The following is a 19,432-nucleotide window of genomic DNA, read 5'->3' as shown; positions in this document are numbered from 1 at the left end:
GCCGCATTTGCACTAAATGAAACTTACCTTGCACCATATTTAACGTGTTATATACCAAAGTATCATCTACTTCGTCACGATGCTCCAACAGGTCCACGTCTCTACGGAGGCACAGCTATTGGTATCCGGCACAATCTTCCTTATCGTGCAGTTACGGTTCCACCTACACTTCACCATCCCGAACATAACATCACGACGATCTATTTTCGAGGCCGCACAGTTACCCTTGTCACAATTTACTATCGTCCAGGGCGAGCTATCAACTATGATTTCTTCCGTCACATTGATTCTAATTTCCGGCATTATATTATCATGGCCGATATAAATTTTCATAGTCGCTCACAACGCGACAAGGAAATTTTTTTAGATTTTGTTCAGAATGAAACTGGAGCTGAATTCCATAATTTACCGAAACCTATACGTCCTATCAGTGGCACTGCTCCTGACGTAGTCATAACCTCATCTTCTCTCCCTCAGTCCATCCATATATCTGTACTAGACTCCATAGGTAGCGACCATGTTCCCATCAAAGTCGAACTTCACTGTTCTCCTAGCACTCCGCTTATGCCTTCTCCTCAGAAGGTCTACTGCTACCAAAGGGCAAATTGGGGCCAATATCGTTCTGACTTAGACGCTACCGTAACTTCGCTCACTATGCCTAGTTCACAATACGAACTTGATAGAACAATAACTGCTCTAACTACAGTCATACAGGACGCAGCACAACGTTCCATTCCAACAATCGAAGTTCAGTTACATAAACCCAAGCTACCTCCACAATATTTAACATTTATTACAGCCTCACGCAGAGCTTTCCGTGAATACATAACTACGGGCAATCTTGAAGCGCCGCGACTTCATCGCCAATATTTAAGGATCACTCATAACTATATCGTTGCGTTTAAGAAACGTCATTGGATCGAAACTTGCAACACACTTGCTAACGATGCCCATCCTATGAAATATTGGCGCAAATTTCATCAACTAACTGGTAGAGTTTCTCGTACGCCATACTCCATTGTTCATAAACATCAAGCAGTCCTTACGGATACGGACAAGGCCAATATATTTGCTTCCTATTTTCAAGGCATTTTTACACCACTACCTGGTTGGTATACATCCGACCGCCTACAGTCAGCTATCAACCGACGTACTGATGCAACATCTGCTTTCTTTCGACCATCTGCTGATCATACTTTAGAACCAAATAATCCTCTAACCATGGAAATTCACACCGAAACTATTAGTAATGCACTTAAAGGCAAACGGAATACCGCACCAGGCTTTGACTCTTTTACAGGCGTCTCATTCTTTCCTTCTCTTTCTTAGCAGCATTTATAACTTTATTCTACGAACGGGATTTTTTCCGCTCGACTGGAAGTACTCCAAAGTTCTTCTTTTCCCTAAACCAAAGAAACTTACATCAGAAGTCACATCGTACCGTCCTATTCACCTCACAAGTTGTCTCTGCAAAATCTTGGAACGAATCCTTTTACGTCGCATGCACGACCATCTCAATTCACATAACCTTATTCCAATTCATCAAGCTGGATTTAGGCCACATTTTAGCACTCTCGTTCAATTATTCCGTCTCACCACAGCGATTTATAATCAGTTTAATACAGGATATTCTTCTTGCCATGTAACCTTTGATCTAGAAAAAGCTTTCGACAGGATTTGGCCCCCTGGTTTACTATACAAACTTCGTAACTACCTTCTACCAACCTCCTACATCCGATTCGTACATTCCTTCTTAATAGGGCGAATAGCTTATATCTCGATCAGTGGAACGTTATCTCATCCCATCTTCTTACAATCTGGGGTACCGCAAGGCTCATCTTTGTCTCCTTTATTATACTTATTGTACGTCGCGGACCTAGTCGTTCCTAATACCACCACAATATTTCAGTTTGCGGACGACACTGCATTTTTCACAACTGCCTGTACTGTACGATCTCTTAATAAAACCATGCAAGTAGCTATTGGCGCATTCGTGCGCTGGTGTCATATATGGAGGTTGAACATTAACTCTTCAAAAACACAAGCCATAGTTTTCTTGCCACGTAGACGCCGCTCTCGAATACATCGAAATCCGAATCTACTTCGTCTTCAGGTTGATCTTACGCCTGTTTCCGTGTCAACCACTATTACGTATCTCGGTGTAATTTTTGACACACATCTTACATGGATTCCACATCTTACCAAACTCGTAGGCCAAGCAAAAAACCGACTTAATCTCCTGAAACGACTAGTTGGCACAACCTGGGGGCTTCGAGCACGTACCGTAATCAATACATATAAAACATTCATGCGGAGTACGTTAACATATGGACATACAGCTTGGATATCTGCACCGTTAAAATTCTACCAAAAACTTGCTATCCTCGAGCGTCATGCTATACGCCTAGCATATCGTATAAGACTGCCGCATCCAACGAGATTACTTTATGAGATGATCGACTTTCCGCCATTACTAAATCATCTTGAACAACTTCGTATACGTTATATCTGCAAACGATTTGCTCAGCAACATCCCCTGACGCTTGAAATCCTCCGCTACGACCGTGATAACGGTGCACCGCCCAATTTCGTTGATACTCCTCTTCAGCACTTCATGACACTATATCATTTACAGTTAGATAACGCTGTGCTGGACCCCGAAATCTTTGCAATTTATCTCCCGCGTGAATTTTCATCTCATATCTATCCATCATACGCACTGTAAGAACATATTAACAAGGGCCTCCTCTGTCAATCATCAGTTCCTGAATCGCCCCAGGAACAGAAGATAACTTCATTCGTCTAAACTAACATAACCTAGTGATGTGACGTCTAGAGCACTTCATTTCATCTATTTCATCAACTCCATTTGAACCTTTATTATTATTTTTTTTGAGTCCAATTTACCTTTTATTCCATGCTTTGTGTTAATGTAATACCTAGCAATGTTAACATTTTCATTTGTAGCACTTAAAATACTCCTGTTCATGTACGTGTGTTTCATTTTCTGAATAACTTCACTTAATCCATGCTTAATATAATGAATGAATGAATAAAGAAATAATAAATATGAAACCTCTTAGACCACCTTTATTTCTTTCAAATCAATAAATCAAATTGAAGCACTTACCCGAAGAAAGGGCACAACCCTTTAACCGGGATAACGGACCAAAAAAATGTTGCCGTTATCACTCTGGCCACAGAGAAGGCGTCACCTTCTATGGCCCGCCCATCGCATGCTGGGAATGAAAGACAGAGGGAAAAAAGTTGCCGTTGTAAGTTGAAGATTCGTGTGTTTCGTATTACATTTGGTGCTACAATGGCCTCTACTCAGAAAAGGAAAGCATCAGACGAAGACTTCAGGAGTTTTGTGCGTATGTGTCTTGACGAAGAGACAGTGATATCCGATAGTAGTGCGACCGACTCTGAAGTTGAGGATTGTTCTAGTACTGCTCGGCCTATTAGTGCTCGTGAGGAAAGTGATCATGACTATTCTTCATCAGGTTCAGAGTATTGTAGTGACAGTGAGTGCATACAACAAACACAGAAAGATGATACCTTCATTAGAGTAAATGGAACGGTATGTAAGAAGAACGCTCCGTCTACTTCACGTACCCGAGCTCATAATATTGTAAAGTGTACCCCCGGTGTTTCAAGGGAAGTGAAAACATCGTGTCCCAAAGACGCATGGGATTGTTTCATAACCCATTCAATAATAGAAGAAATTATACATTGCACTAATTTGGAAGGGAGAAGATTAGCAACGGAAAAGGGGAAGCAGTGGAAGAACGTTTCCGTTGAAGAAATGAATGCGTTCTTCGGTATTCTGTTACAAGCAGGAGTTGAAAAGAGTTAGGATGTGCCTATTCGTGAGCTATTCCTGGACGAGAGGTCTAATCCTCTTTACAAATCAACAATGTCTGTCAACCGATTTGAAGTTATCCGTAAAGCTCTAAGATTTGACGACAAGCGTACACGAAGTGTTCGTCTGCAAACGGACAAGCTTGCACCAATTAGTTGTGTGTGGAATCTTTTTCTTGATAATTGCAGAAAAGTAATTATTCCCAGTGAGTTTGTAACGATTGATGAACAATTAGTGCCATTTCGCGGAAAGTGTAGTTTCATCCAATATATGCCGAAAAAACCTTCCAAATATGGCATAAAGATCTTTTGGTTGTGCGATGCCAAATCATCATACGCTGTTGATGGGTGTGTATTTACAGGCAGGAAACCAAATGAGCCAGTTCAAAGAAATTTGGGAGCAAATATTGTCAAAGAACTCACTGAAACCGTGAAAAATTCTTCAAGAAACGTAACAATGGATAATTATTTTACCAGTGTTAGTCTTGCAGAGGATATGCTTCAGCAAGGAATCACAATAGTGGGAACAATAAGACAAAACAAACTGATATCCCGAAGGAGCTGAAAGCATCCCCCCTCAAGAGAAGTAAGATCTTCAATTTTCGCCTTCAAAAATGACGTCACTCTTGTAAGTTACGTACCCAAAAGGAACAGATCACTAATTATGCTTAGTACAATGCATCATGACGAATCCATTGTTGAAGACCATCCGAAGAAGAAACCGGAAATAATAAGTTTCTATAACTCAACAAAGGGAGGTGTCGACGGAATGGACTAGAAAGTTCGTTGCTATAGTTCCAAAAGACAAAGTCGAAGGTGGCCTTTTGTATTATGGACGAATATGATGGATGATGCAGCTTTGAACAGTTATGTTGTCTTCTCCACTCAACATCCAGGCTATTTTCCTAACAGAACAGACAAACGTCGTCTTTTTCTTAGAGAACTCGCAGAAGAATTAGTGAAACCTCAGATTATCATGAGACTTCCAATACCTAATCTCCCAAAGTCAGTTCAAGATGCCTTGAAAAGATGTGGAGTTCCAAGCCAACCGAAGAAGAAGTCAGAGCTCAAGAACCAAAAAGGAGGAGATGCGGATTCTGTCCTTACGATCTTCACAGAAAAAGCACCTTGACATGCTCCAAGTGTGGAAAAAACGTTTGTAAGCAACACAGTAAGTTAGTTTGTAACTCCTGCTTCTCATAAGTGAACAGTGTTCCCTGAACTACTGAACTTTGCAAACTGGACGGCACATGCTTAGAAAAGTTTATGTATTATGATATAGGAACTAATGTTACTTAAGTCATTGTAGTGATAATATAAATGTCATAAAAGGCTTATAATCCAAATAATAATCAAATCACTAAAGCTCTTGGTATACATGCTGCATAGTTAGAGTTCAAAAGCTTTATATATATATATATATATATATATATATATATATATATATATATATATATATATATATATATTTATATTAATGTATGTATTTTAAGTATGTGTTTCTCAAATTATGTATCTGAATTTTGGTTACTAATTTCTACAATATGATAGTAAGTATCTTATGAACATTGATATAATAAGTGTTGAGGACATTTCAATGTTTATTTTATGAAAAAAATAACAAACTACAAGAAAGGAAAATCAAAATTACCGCATTGAAAATAAATATACAAATATCTGAGACGTGTATCTCATTATTGTTTTTTTCTGAAAATAAGAAATTATAGACTATGGTTCTAATAAAATACACTATTACAAACGCCATAGCATGTTATTTAGGTGAAATGATTTAAAAGCGTATTTTTTCCATTGAAAAATCTACAGGGCCTCGGAGGCCCTGCATATGCATTTATGTATAATTTTCATACCATGAATCTAAGGGTTAAAAATGTTCTTTTATTAAGGCAGTTCGTCTTGCTTGTCTTCTCATATCAGTTAAAATTGCCAGAAGCATACGTAATTAATATGCATAATCACAAATAGGTTATTGATATAATTTATTTTCTTTAATTAGGGTTTATTACACAATGTGGTTATGCGAATGAGTAAGGAATAACTTTTTTGAGTAGAAATAAGATATCATGATTTAAACCATTTTAATTTTGGAACAGCACGTAGGTTCATCGGTTAAGTTCGGAAATTCTCAACAAAATATATTTTCAAAGCAAACACTTTATAACAATGATTTCATACTTTGAACAACGTGATTCATTCTTCAGAGTCACTAGAAGAAACTGATAGGTTGCTCTTTGGTGAAAAATCATTTATATGTGTTGACATTTTAAACCTTGGAATTTGTAATCACAAGTCATAAATTAAGATCATTGGCATAGTTGAAAGTTACAATCTGCATATTTTGTTAATTCAATGGTTAAAAAGTGATTAAAGTTTACGGTTAAGCATGAAACATTTTACAGCTTACAATAATTCTGATTGAAAAGTACTGTTTGAAAGCCTCTTATTTGAAAATTTTTCCACTTCCTTTTTTGTTTAAAATTTCTTACGCATATTGATTTATTTTCTCATAAAAATTTCAGGTGTTCTAAAAATTAGATTACTTTTTCTTACTTAACTTCTTCTTTGAAACAATTTGGCACTCATTGAATATTTTCATTCAAAGAATTTTATACTCACTTAAGATATTAATTTGAAAATATTAATGTATTTTGAACTGAAATTGTTGTTTATCTTCTAGTTAAAATGTTAGCACTTATTGTTTTCTAGTTTAAAAATTTAATGTTACAAAATTTTGAAATCACTAATTCCTCAGTTCGAAAGTGATTCCTATAAAATTATAGATTATGTTTTCGTTAGAAAAGCTTGTTGTTTGAAAAGTTTTGCACTCATTCAAATTTTTTGTTTAAGAAGTTTTGCACTCATTGATTGAAAATGGTTCTATTTACTGATTTATGTTTCTAAATTTTACTTTTATAATTTATGACTAACTGAATATTTTAAAAATATTTCAAAATTTTAATGCCAACATTTTGTTGGTTAATTTTAGTATCAGAACTTCTCATTTAACAACGTTTATCTTGAGAATGTTTGTGATAATTTTTAAATTGAAAATTTTGTTTGAAAAATTGTTTAAAATTTAAGGTACTTACTGCTTTTTTGCTTCGAAAAATCTTGATTTGAAATTTGTTATTCCCTGATTCTTAGGTTGTAAATGATTGTTATAATATTATAAATTTATTTTTGATGAAAATACCTTCTCTGAAAATTTTTGCGTTCACTGATTGTTTGTTTAAAACGTTCTGCAGTGGTTACAATTTTGTTGAATTTTGCTCCCATTCAAAATCTCAGCATAATTTTTTTGTTTGCTAATTTTAGATCCAAAATTCTTACTTAAAATGTTTCTAGATATTTAATTTTTTGAATCCTTTTTAGTAGTTGAAAATTTTAGTTTTAAAAGGTTTAGTACTAATTTTTTGGAGAGTTGTATATAATAATTGGAATATTGTTCAAAAGTTTTAGTCAGGAAAGTATGCGTCTTTGTCTTGGTGTTTTTGGTTAATTCAAAACCTTTTGTATGAAAACCTGCCATAGTTCTATTTTTTACTTTGAAATTCATTTTTTATATTTTTAAGAAATATCGACTGTAAAATATTCTGCAATCAATGAAGAAAGTCTTTGAATTTTTTGAAAGTTTTAGAATTATTTTCTTTAAAAATTCTTTCAAAATTTTAAAACTTTGTTTATTTTAAATTGCAAATTTAAAAGAAAAAACTGAATTTGAATATTCCGATTAGTTTAAATTTTAAAGAAATTTGGCAATGCTTTAGAGTAAGCAATTAACCTTCGACAATTCGCGGCTCGAAATCACAACAGGGAAATTGTTTTTTTTTTTCTCGTGTAGCCAACCTGTTTGTCAGACAGACTCCATCGTCCAGGTAATTTTCCCCCGCAGCTTCCCGAACATTCCTGCTAAGCCATGCACTATCCTTTGTTGAGTTTAAATACTAGTGATTTTTTCGTGTCTCAGCGGTGCTTTCCACCTCGCGCGACTAAACGTTTATTGTTTTTTTTTTCAGTGCTTCCTTCCGTACCCGACTTTTGCTTTCGAGATGTTTTAAGTTTTATAAGCATAAATATGTCTTAATGGGCAGAAGAGAGGTCGATAGAAGTAAAAAAGATAAAGTTTGCAGAAAGAGAAAACTAGGAATGAACAACTTAAAAGAAAGGAAGGAAATGTTAGGAGAAGACTATTCGAAGAAATCAGCCAAGATGATCTCGTGGAAGCTTTGTCTGAGGAAGATCACAGCAACAAAGATCATGTAGAAGTGAGTGAACACGATAGTGGAAATAAGAGTCTGTAAGGGAGTTTGAAGACCTTTAATCCAGAAATAACCAGCGATTCTCCGAGTGCTGTCAGAAGAGCAGAGGGCGAAATAAGCGACTATGAAGTGTACAACAGTGAAAAATTGAAGATATTCTAAAATAATTCAATGTAGTGCTGTATAAGATGTGAAATTTCAAAATAACACGACCCTAAAATAATCCAATGTAAATTTGATTGGATTTGACTTGATTTCAATCTAGCGTCCCATTCAGCATCGAGGCTATATGAGATGTGGACTTACTCCTTAACGTAGGATCCAAACCACCTGAGCTCCCACGGGGAATCGAACCCGGATCTCTCATGGCAAAAGCGCGTATGCTAACCGCTTAGCTATGAGTGAGCTGAAATTCAATGTTAAATAAATTGCAAAGTTTTGTATACTTATATATATATATCAAGGTGATAAGGGCTAAGTATAGTGAAAATTAAAGTGTGATTTTAATAATGGAAATATGGAAATAATTATACGTATTCAGTGTTAAGTGTTGTGATTGTTTCTCTTCGTTATTTTTCTTTTTAATAGTATTCTAATAAATAAGTTGAGTATCACTTAACCCAGTGTGTTTTCGGTGTGTGTATGAGTGATGTTTGTGTGCGTTATGGTCTGGATGACCGTCTGATCGTCCGTTAGGTTTTCGAGACGAGACATTAGAAGCTCTCGGCGCCTAATGCTCATCTTATCATTGAGATCGACAAGCAATTTGGGAACAATTTTGTAATCCCTTCTTGGAGAGGTCCTTCAACATCCTACACAGGTAAGTCCAGGTCTCAGGGGAATATTCATTGGAAGGACCACGGAGGACAACGGAGGATGGACTACGACTAGGCGATTACAATACGAAATATAAGGGATGATCCTACGTGCTGTTTCAAAATTAGAGATGTTTATATCATGATATCTAAGTTCTATTCAAGAGAATTGAATTTTGTACTCATTCGTATAAGCACATTATGCAATAAAGCTCTATTAAAGAAGATAAATTAGCTGTATAAGGTATTACGTGATAATAAAAATAATTACGTATATTTTTTGTAATTTTTAACCCATAGAACTTGGCAAGCAGATGCAAATTAATTTATAATACTGCACAACGAAGCCGTAAGGAACATTTACTAATATACATTTTCTGACAATTTTCAATTTAAAGAGGAACACCCCTAATCACATCCAAAAATTTAGAGGATTGTATCAATATATCCATGTAATATAAATGAGAATTAATCCCTCTACTGAAATATATATTGATTTCATACAATTAATTCTGTTAAGAGCTTATGATCATTATGAATTAGTATAAGTTGATCATATATTAAATCATAATGTCTTATCATATATATTTTATACACAATCTTGACTCTTACGTTTTATACAAAACTAAACTAACATTCAAACGTAGAGATTACAGGAATTGCATCTGAATATGTTCTGCGCTAATGAAATTTTTAAACCTGTTTGATAGTGTATGTGATCATTTATGTTGTTATCATTCTGATGATCTGTAATATTAGCATTGTAATATTGCAATAAAAAATAGTTATATAAAAAGAAGGTAATATAGATGTCTGTTTTACCTACACCAATATGAATATACATATTAACGTCAGAGGAAGATAACGTTACGTTATGGAAGCTATTACGAAATATTTTAATTTTTAATAAAGACGTGCATACTCTGGTCAGAAAAAATATATTAACAGAATCAAGAAGAATATAATACATCAAAAACCTCGAAGGTTGGGATATTCGATAACTCTTGCCAATAAAAGGTAGCTAGCAGGATCAATCAAACTTATAGAATTATGTGCTCATGTCCTAAATAACATTTACCAAATTTTATTATTAGACAAATCTTAGATTTAAATAATGGGCCAAGTTACCACTTCCAAAATTTAAGATGAGATCATCAAGGTACTTATGTCTGATGAAGAGAATATCTTTATACTCACGTATAACTATATAATGTAATAAAACATCATCAGAGAGGATAAAAATGCTTAAAGATGTTCGAAATTTACATTTTGGACATTTTTTACTCATAAAAGGAAACGAAGTTGTGCAACCGATCTTGCAAGTACAAGGGTGGATCCTATTACAAATGTTTAGTTTTGGTGATTGCCAAAATTAGAGGGGGTTGGTCCTACGCGCCCATTCCAAAATTTAGAGGCTGAAACAAGGAACCCCTGCTAAAAGTAGTGAGTGTCATCTTATACACTGCTACGTCAGGAACACTGGGTTCTAAGCCACAACCCATTGAGAAGAAATTCGCCCAAGTGGTGGGTGTACTTCTAGCTTTACATTAAAATTTTCTGACGTTATGTAGGGAATTTCGTTCAACAGAGTTAGCAATGGACGAGAGTTTCTTCATATCTTTTTCCTTTTAAATTAATTATTACACACTAGCGATGAATAACAGCAGTAAAATGTAATTGTCAGTAACATTTTCTCCTATCAAAATGTTCAAAGTTTTCTAATATTAAAAAGGACAAATATATTACTAATAACACGTGCGTTGCTGCATATGTGACATTTCTACACATGAATGTATACTTTCAAAAATTGAAGGTAACCAAAGATCCTTTGAGCGTATGTGCTTTCCATAAATCTTAGTTTAGTTGGCATATTTACTTCAATATATATTTCTTCTATAATGTCATAAGTTCGTCATTCCCTACAAGTTCGAAATGTTTTTTTTCTTATTCAGTGATAATTGTCCATCCTATAATAAAAAGGAGTTTTCAGATGGGTTCAAATTCTGGTTCTAAGTATATTTTGATAATTTCATTAAATAATATTTCTACAAAGGAATTTTAAAGAATTAATACCTGCGAATTTGTATTCCAATTTAAATCCTCTCCCAGGCTTATCATATGAAGCAGAAAAACGCACTTGTACTGCTGAGTTATATACAGATATGTAATCACCTGGATGTATTTGTCCACAATATGTTGCTTGATGTTGAGGGAATCTTCCAATCTGTGAAAAATAAGAAAAAGAAACTATTATGATATATTTCACTAAAAAATGCATTTGAAATCTTACAAAAAGAATCCTTTCATTTAAGTTTTGAACATTTAGAATGTGTATATATACTTATTTTGAAGCTTTTCTCTCTATTCATGGTTCACAGTTTCAAAATAAGTAACATTTAGATTTTAAAAAGTTTCGAAATAAGTAACAGTTGGAACATTTTATTGTATAATAAATGAACGAAATGTAACAAACGACAACAAACATATATGCTAGGAACAACAACAAAGAATGACGTTAGAACTGTCTTGGATGAAAATATAAAGCAGACATTAGTGAATGAGAATAGAGTAGTGACAGAATTATTATAGTCTAGTTTGTGCTAACAGAAATCGAAATCTTGAATATGGTCAGCGCCTATGCCTTTCAAGTGGGGTGTGATAAAAAGAGAAAGAAAATTATTTGGTGGAGCAAGATAGTGCTCTGCAGAATATTCTTTAAGTGAAACACTTACCCTAAGAGATCTAAATAGGCATATAGGAGAAGTAAGATCAGATTATGAAAGAATACAAGGAGAATATGGATTGGAAAATACTAATAAGGAAGGTGAGAACATACTACAAGTACCGAAAGCATATGACCTTACTTTCCTGAAGAGCTGCTGTAAGAGGAAAAAACATTTTATTATATATAAGTGGCACCTCAGTCTCAAATCAACTTTATGTTATGAAAAGGAAAAAACCTCGTGATTTAAAGGACTACAAAGTAATATCGGGTTAGTGACTAATGGAGTAACACCACCCTATAGTAGCCAATGTCTGCATGTGACGAAATGTTCCTTTTCAGACGTAGTAATTTGAAAACAATCGAAAGGAAATTATCACTTCGCAAGTACCACAAGAAGGAAGAAGATATGCACGTGGATGAGGAGTAGACCAAAGTTGTCGTAGCATTCAGTGAAACAGAAAGAAAATTCCGGGAGACACAAAAGAAAGATCTCATTGATAAAGAAGTGTGGTGATGGAATAAAGAAGTTCAAGCAGCTTTTGAAGATGAAAAAGGGATAATACAAGAAATAGTAGAATTCTGGCAAATCAAAAAGATTTGAAGCATTAGAAGGAATTGATAAAGAATGCCAGAAGGCTGTCACTGCAGGAAAAGGCTTGGCTTTCAATGGGTTGTACAATAACTTGGAAACAAAAAAGGAGAAAAGATTATATACGAGCCTGGGATGGTATGGGATTGTAAGAAGACGAGTTTCAAATTACGTAGCTCACCAAGTGCATGCTATGGAACAGAATGGAAAACGAGCGCAAGATCGGCCAAATAAGAAGTGGGAAGATTGTGTGAACGATATGTTGTAGGGTGGTGCCACAGTCGATATAACACAAAATAGAAACAGGTGGAGGGCAGCGATTTTAAAAGCCGATTCCAGCTAACACGAAATAATAATAATAATAATAATAATAATAATAATAATAATAATAATAATAATAATAATAATAATAATAACTAAGATAGGTTCATATTATATAATTAAATTAAACTCTAAAATCGAAACTAAATTTGTTTTTTTTCCACAGTGAAGAACAAAATTAAATCAATTGTAACATAATTGTACCGAGGATTATTGTACAAGTTACTTAGATTAGTAAATCATTGATAGGAAAAACAATAAATTACATTTGAAACATCAATTCTAGGAAAATGAAACACAGATAAACTATGAAAGGTCTTACGTATTATATTACCTAGTTTTTAGTTAAATTTTTGGAAAGTCGAAAAGTCAAAGCTGCGAATCGCAAATGTCATAGAAACATGCAGTACTGGTTATATTTTGATATCAATAAGAACATTGACAAATTGAACCCTTATATTGTATTGTATCTATAGTTAATTAATATTTAATGCATTTTCTTGAAGAAATTAGTACTATTTATGCCATATTTTATTAGTATTATCGAGTCAGTGTGAGAGACCCTTGAGAAAGGTATCAATTGATGTAGTGTGAAGAATGGTGTATATTAAATGGTTTTGTACGTCTTAGATAAAACGTACCCCTACAATAATCTAACGAATCATTCCAATGGAAATAACATCATTTTATACTACTTAGAGTCAAAAGTTACTTCGTTTTACTTCTTAAGGTAGAACATTGTTGAGAGAGCAGCCAGTGTCCTTCAATGACGCAAAGCACGATTGCAGCAGGGTTGAAGTTTGAAAAACTGATAACAGTGTATATTAGAAATGTCTCCCATCCCACACGAAACCAATGCCTTTGTTTCCTCTCTGGCAATAGCCAAAAGGATGCCGTAATAGAGCATCTATAAAGTTGGATATAAAAGGGTTTCTTATTACAAGCTACGTTCTGGATATGTATATAATAAAATTGTAGCTATTAAGCAACACATGAATATTATAGATAGAAAGAATACATCTTTCTAAAATACACGAAGAGAAAAATGTTACAAAAACACAAACAGTAAGAATATTCTGATGTACGTCAGAGATAAAGATAAGTTTCATGCTCCACATATACTAGTTTGATGAACATAATTAATATTTCCTTCTGCCGTAGTCTGTGTTATTGAAAAATAGCACGAAATAGGTTCGATCGTATGAAATTTTCAGATATACTTTTCTGCTTATTTGAACATGTCTTTTCACTACCGAAGATAATATGACACATTATCATAAAGCCCTTCCCAATCATCTACATTTAATTTATGTATAAATGTACGGAAGTGAATAATATATTGATACGTATTTACGTATGTAAAAGTTAGTAAACTTACTAAATAGTTAGTCTCATATAAAGAGAGCCACACTGCCTAACAATTTTGAGACTTCTAAAATAGCTGTAAAGAACTTTTGTAAATGATAAACACGTGTTGTAGTGGGAAGCAAAATAGGGAGAAAGTCATGACTTTTTCTTTAAGTACTACTGTTCCATTCACATATTGCCTAAGATGGTGTCTGTCATTTGAATGGAGCTTTGTATTAAGTGTTGAGTCCATAATACCATTAAGAAACAGGAAATTTGCATTATGCAGTGCATGAAATGAAGCTGTTTTATGAAAAAAAAACTGTATTTCTATTTTCTTTAAAATTGTAAGCCTAAAACTACTTTCATTTCGCCATTTCATTACGAAACAGGAGAAATAAGAACATAATATTTGTGCATCTATGCTATAAAACAAATATGAAGTTGTGTCATTTATGAATTCTTAACACAGAGGTTTTAATAAACAGAGCAGAAAAAGAAGTGTGCTAAATTTCCGTGATTTTTGCTAGTTACGTAACTTCCTAAAAATAAGGCCGAAACCTTGCGTATCGAAGGCCCATCGAGGCGCTTTATTTCGATATGGTATAAAATGTCGAAATGCGCATAGTCAATTTTACGCCTAATCTCTCGTAACAATGTATCTAGTTATATTGTATTGCTAATTATTATTGAAAACCAAAGAGGCGTGTATGGAGAAACGTCTTGTCTCCGAGAACAAATTTATAACAACTACGTAATATCGAAAGCGATCCATTCCATCATTAAGTAAAAGTTATATTATGCTGTTTCTTTGTAAACATAGCTCACTTCGCTGGCAGGTTGGTTGATTCTGAGCTTTGTCTATGTGAAACGTAGACCTAACATGGAATTCAAACAACATGAACTCTCAAAAGAATTAAAACTCCACGAGATCCCCACGCGGCAAGCACGTAAACGGGCCGTATCACTACAGAATTGATTGATTCGTTAAAGCTTCATGGGATCTCAACACCGAGACTTATTTGCTTATAAATGAAAACAATTGAAAAATTAAAACAAAGGTCACAAGAATGATAAAGAAATAAACACCAAAATGTAAAAAGTATAAGAACAAAATTACTTAGAAAAATAGCAATAAGGAAACGCAAAGAAAAAATCAGAGCATGTTATTCATTCCAATTGCACCAATCAAGGTATAATTGCGGTCAATCAAAACTGCGTTAGCTCCTAAAACCGAAAGATCTCTAGATAGTCCTAAACTTATCTGAGGTCTGAGTATTCTAGACATACTATAAGAATGTGCCGAGCGCTCAGTAAAACGATAGTGTTCGGAATGCGGACGGTTAGTGTGTGATAATGTGATATGTGAGTGTCCAACACGAAATCATGATGTTAGAATTCGACTATAAACTCATCATGAAGCACTATATTAGGATAACTTTATTACTAGTGTGAGACAAAGTATGCAACTGCACTAAAAGTATGCAACTGCATTTAACTAAATGAGCTTAGTTTCACTGACCTCCGCTTGCCACACAAAAAATATCTTTTGGTAGAAATATCTACGAGGGGAAGTCCGAAAATAAGTTTCCCTTCTCATTTTCCCCAGGAAAGCGAACAGCAATGGGGGAGACAATACAGCAGTTACACTTACAACACACCTAGACACAAGTGGGTATCGCTCTCGCGCGATCCTGCAGATGGCGGCGTCTAGCGCCTGCGCAAAGCAGGGACGAAAAAAAATGAAATGAAATCTTTAAGTTTTACGTCCCACGTTTATGCCGGTTAGGCTAAAGGAGACGGTGATGATGAGAGATGAGTGAAAATGGTGCAATGAAGAAAGTGGGAGGAAACGGGAGAACCCCGAGAAAACCCACGAGCACGGCAAAGCGGGGACGAGTCTCTCAGTCTGAGCCTGGTAACTAAGGAAGGAACGCACGTCTAGACATCGTGGCCAACGAAGTAAGTGCGACCGGTTGTCCATTATTAATGGCGTATCGGGAACAAAAATCTATAACTGCCAAGTGGAAATTTATGAGCCTGAAGTGATGTCGAAACAAATGGTGCAGAGATCGTGTTTGATTTAAGTCATGATTCTAGTGCTAGTGCAGCATTTCATACGAGCCCACAACATCAAGGAAGTGTACGTTTAGAGGTTTAATTTAACTAGGCACTAGCATCTCCCATAACGGCCATCATTTATGGTGAGTTCTCTCCAGAACTAAAAATTGATTTCCAAAGAAAAATTGCTATCACTGGTGTGAGAGGGTACGTCAATTTTACCTTTGCACTGCAATAAGGACGTAGTATGCATGAGGTTCCCAATCATCCCTCCCATCAAGGTAACATTTCATGCATTTCCAGACGACACTCATACTTGGGAGATTTGAATGAAGATTCGTAGCAGTGTGGTCCGTCAAATTTGAGCTATCAATTATTAAAATTAGGTTACTCATATTACTATTTTTATATTCTTATGCGAGTGATAACTCACCATTTGAACTATAACTAACAAGGGAGGGTCGCGACGCGGCTACACTGAGATCCGAACGAGACAATTGTGTTTGCATTTGAAATGTTAAAACTAGACGAATCCCAAAGTTATACGTGCCACCGGACGGATTATCTTGAGTTACAACACATTTTGTAATGTAAAAACTACAAAGCTGGCAGAATTCTTGGAACCGAGTTATTTGTTCGGAAAAATTGGGTAAATGGAAAGCTCGGCGCGCACGTATCCCATCATTTTCAAGAGCACACTTGTCAGGATAAAAAAAGTTTGCCCCAGGGTCCCAGACGGGGTCCAATCAAAATTTTCAAATGAAAGGGGGGTTAAGTAGTACATCGTTTGAAAGCTATTGTAAAATGAGAAAATGGAGCAAGTCCCGACTCTCTACGACAATACTGTGCAAAATGGCGGCGGGTCAAAATGTAAACAAAACTTAATTGAAAAGTCCATGGCCACCCCTATAAATCGGAAAGGGTGAGACAAATGTGAAAATAGACAAGTAAGTGTGGCGTTATTTTCAAAGTACAACGATTTAAGTTAATGCGTCTTGTCCCAACGGCCCCACAGGTTCCCAGGTCGGATCCAACTAAAAGGTTTCGAAGGGCAAGAGGGGTTAATTAGCACATCACTTGAAAACTGTTGTTAAGTGAAAGAAGATGGGACAAATCTCGACTTTCTACGACAATCCTGTGCAAACTGGCGGCGGGTTAAAATGTAAAAAATAAATAAATAAATAAATATATAAATAAATAAATAAATATATAAATAAAATATAAAGCTTAAATTGAAAATCTGCGGCCTCTCTGAAATCAAGATGGTCGCTTAAAACGTATATCATTCTACGTATTTACAAACAGTAGGAAGATAAAGAACATTTGAATTTCGATTCACTTCAACTATTACTTCATTCCGTCATAACACATTTGTTTTGTTTCTAATGCACGTTCTTCACGGTTCTCTTGATATCATTTACGCGAATATAACGAATATGCGATGAACACACCACTCTGACTTCCTTTTCATACTACTAAACAAAAATTGAATACCTTCGGGTATTACTCAAATTTTATCATGCGTAGTTCATACATAAAGGACTTGCGGCATCAGTCCGGTTGGAGGCTCTATTGTAACGTATTCGTGATGATTGCATTTGTATGCCATTCGTTGGTTTGTTCGCAATATTTCAAGCAATAGCAAATATACAAAAACATTCATTTACAAGATTGGTGAGTAGTACCAAACCACGTGTAAGCCATTTCAGTATATCGAGCTGCGTCAAACTGTGTTGGTTTGGTCACAATATTCCAAGAAATAGCATATTTATATACAAACCCATTTTCCATGCTGGCAGCCAACCATAAACGTAAATACCACATTTCGCTTCTCCAACAAAAGTGGTTTGAGAATATGAGTTCGATACATAGTGCACCATTTTGAACTCAAGATGTCCCGTTTTTGAATATTTCGCATCTTTTTATCACCTACTGATCAATTAATGGCAAATTTGGTTTTCCAAGCCTCAACAGTGTAGTATACCTATTAAGGCGCCATTCCCATCACTTGTTGATTTGCAACAATTCGTACCACCACTACATTTGTTCGCTGCAAACATTTTGATGATTTCACAGCTAAAAGGACAGAAATTCAGGTAAACTTAGTTCTAATCGACATGTAAACCGGCTGGAAGTAGTAGGGAGCCATAAACAGTTAATTTTCGTCAGCGAAAACAGTTAAAAATAGCGAATTATAGTATCCGATACAGAAGACGCCATGTTTGCTGACATGAATAGCTGTGGAAAGGATTAATCGTAGCGTGTAATTTGTGGCACAAACAGTTTGAAGATTAGTGCTTACTTCTTTTTTTACTCCCATTATCATCAGAATTTTCCTGTCAACGTTAAGGTTGCGATAGTCTCTCCCCATAGAGATTTGTTTATGTGAATGGTAAGCGTGATTTTTTAAATTACTAACATGGCGGTACGTTTAGGGTTTATAGTAGTTGGGGTAATTTTTATGATGTCAGTGTAAACGTAGAAAGGGGCTCCCATTTACTCCTGAAGTGAGTATATCTTCCAGCCGAAATGGGTTGAACAACATTCTTAGGGGTTCTTTTCCCTTCAGGAAAGGGACCTCCTTCCATTAATAGTTCAGTACATTCCTCTCTTTGATGGTCACTTAAAGAACCATGAGCTAATTGGCAGAAGGGTCTCTGGGGACCAGATTCATTTCTGCCCCCCCCCCTCCTTTCCAATCTACAGAGCCGGTTTAATATGCTTAAATCTGGATATTGTTCATTTTATGTATAATTGGACTGGGCACTAATGTTGATTAGAGTGTGTAATAACATGTATTAATCTTGGTGTTCTTAGTTTATGTTTAAAGTAGCATGTATATGTTTGGGTTAGTATTTTGACAGTAGAAGTAGTGCGTGAGTGAAAAGTATGATATATTTAAGTAGGGACAGTGTATATATAGTTTGTTATTTAATTCTCATATCCGGTCCGTCGTAATAAATATCTAAATTCAAATTGAAATTATTAGTAATTGCGTATAGTGATTTGTGTACAAGCGTATATTCGGTCGTGCACAGGTTGTTTAGAAACTACTAACGCCATCTCCGGTACGTTTAAGAACTAGTGTTTTTTTGCTGCAAGCCGTAATGATTCAGTCAACTTGACAATTACCTTTTCCCTCAATTAATTATTCGTAAATATTATTTCTGGCCTATATAAACAAGCAGTAAGGCAAATTGATTCCAAGTTGAACTTTCCTGAAAATTACAATGTTCTGCATGGACCAGTAATGGAAATATTAACAAAAATAAACTTTGCGTTCATTATTAAGCAGAAGTTAGAATATATAATGGTATTCTTCCCTTCCCAGATTACGAGGTTAATTTCTTTCTTATCCATTGCTGATGAGAATAGACCTCATTATTAAACGTAATTAAATATATATATATATATATATATATATATATATATATAT

General features: G+C 35.0%; 1 protein-coding gene across 1 annotated transcript in view; it reads right to left on the bottom strand.

Moving 5' to 3' along the window:
• The window catches only part of LOC145683884 (cubilin-like), a 1,291,374-nt gene that overhangs the window by 218,004 nt on the left and 1,053,938 nt on the right, over window positions 1-19,432 (bottom strand). Inside the window, exon 64 of the mRNA XM_081755522.1 lies at window positions 11,027-11,177. Coding sequence (XP_081611648.1) covers window positions 11,027-11,177 — 151 coding nt within the window. The remainder of the gene's footprint in view (window positions 1-11,026; window positions 11,178-19,432) is intronic.

This window comes from Thermobia domestica, chromosome 4, assembly GCF_964235325.1.
Source record: "Thermobia domestica chromosome 4, izTheDome1.hap1.1, whole genome shotgun sequence".
Taxonomy (NCBI): domain Eukaryota; kingdom Metazoa; phylum Arthropoda; class Insecta; order Zygentoma; family Lepismatidae; genus Thermobia; species Thermobia domestica.
This window is presented reverse-complemented; position numbering and strand designations above follow the sequence as displayed.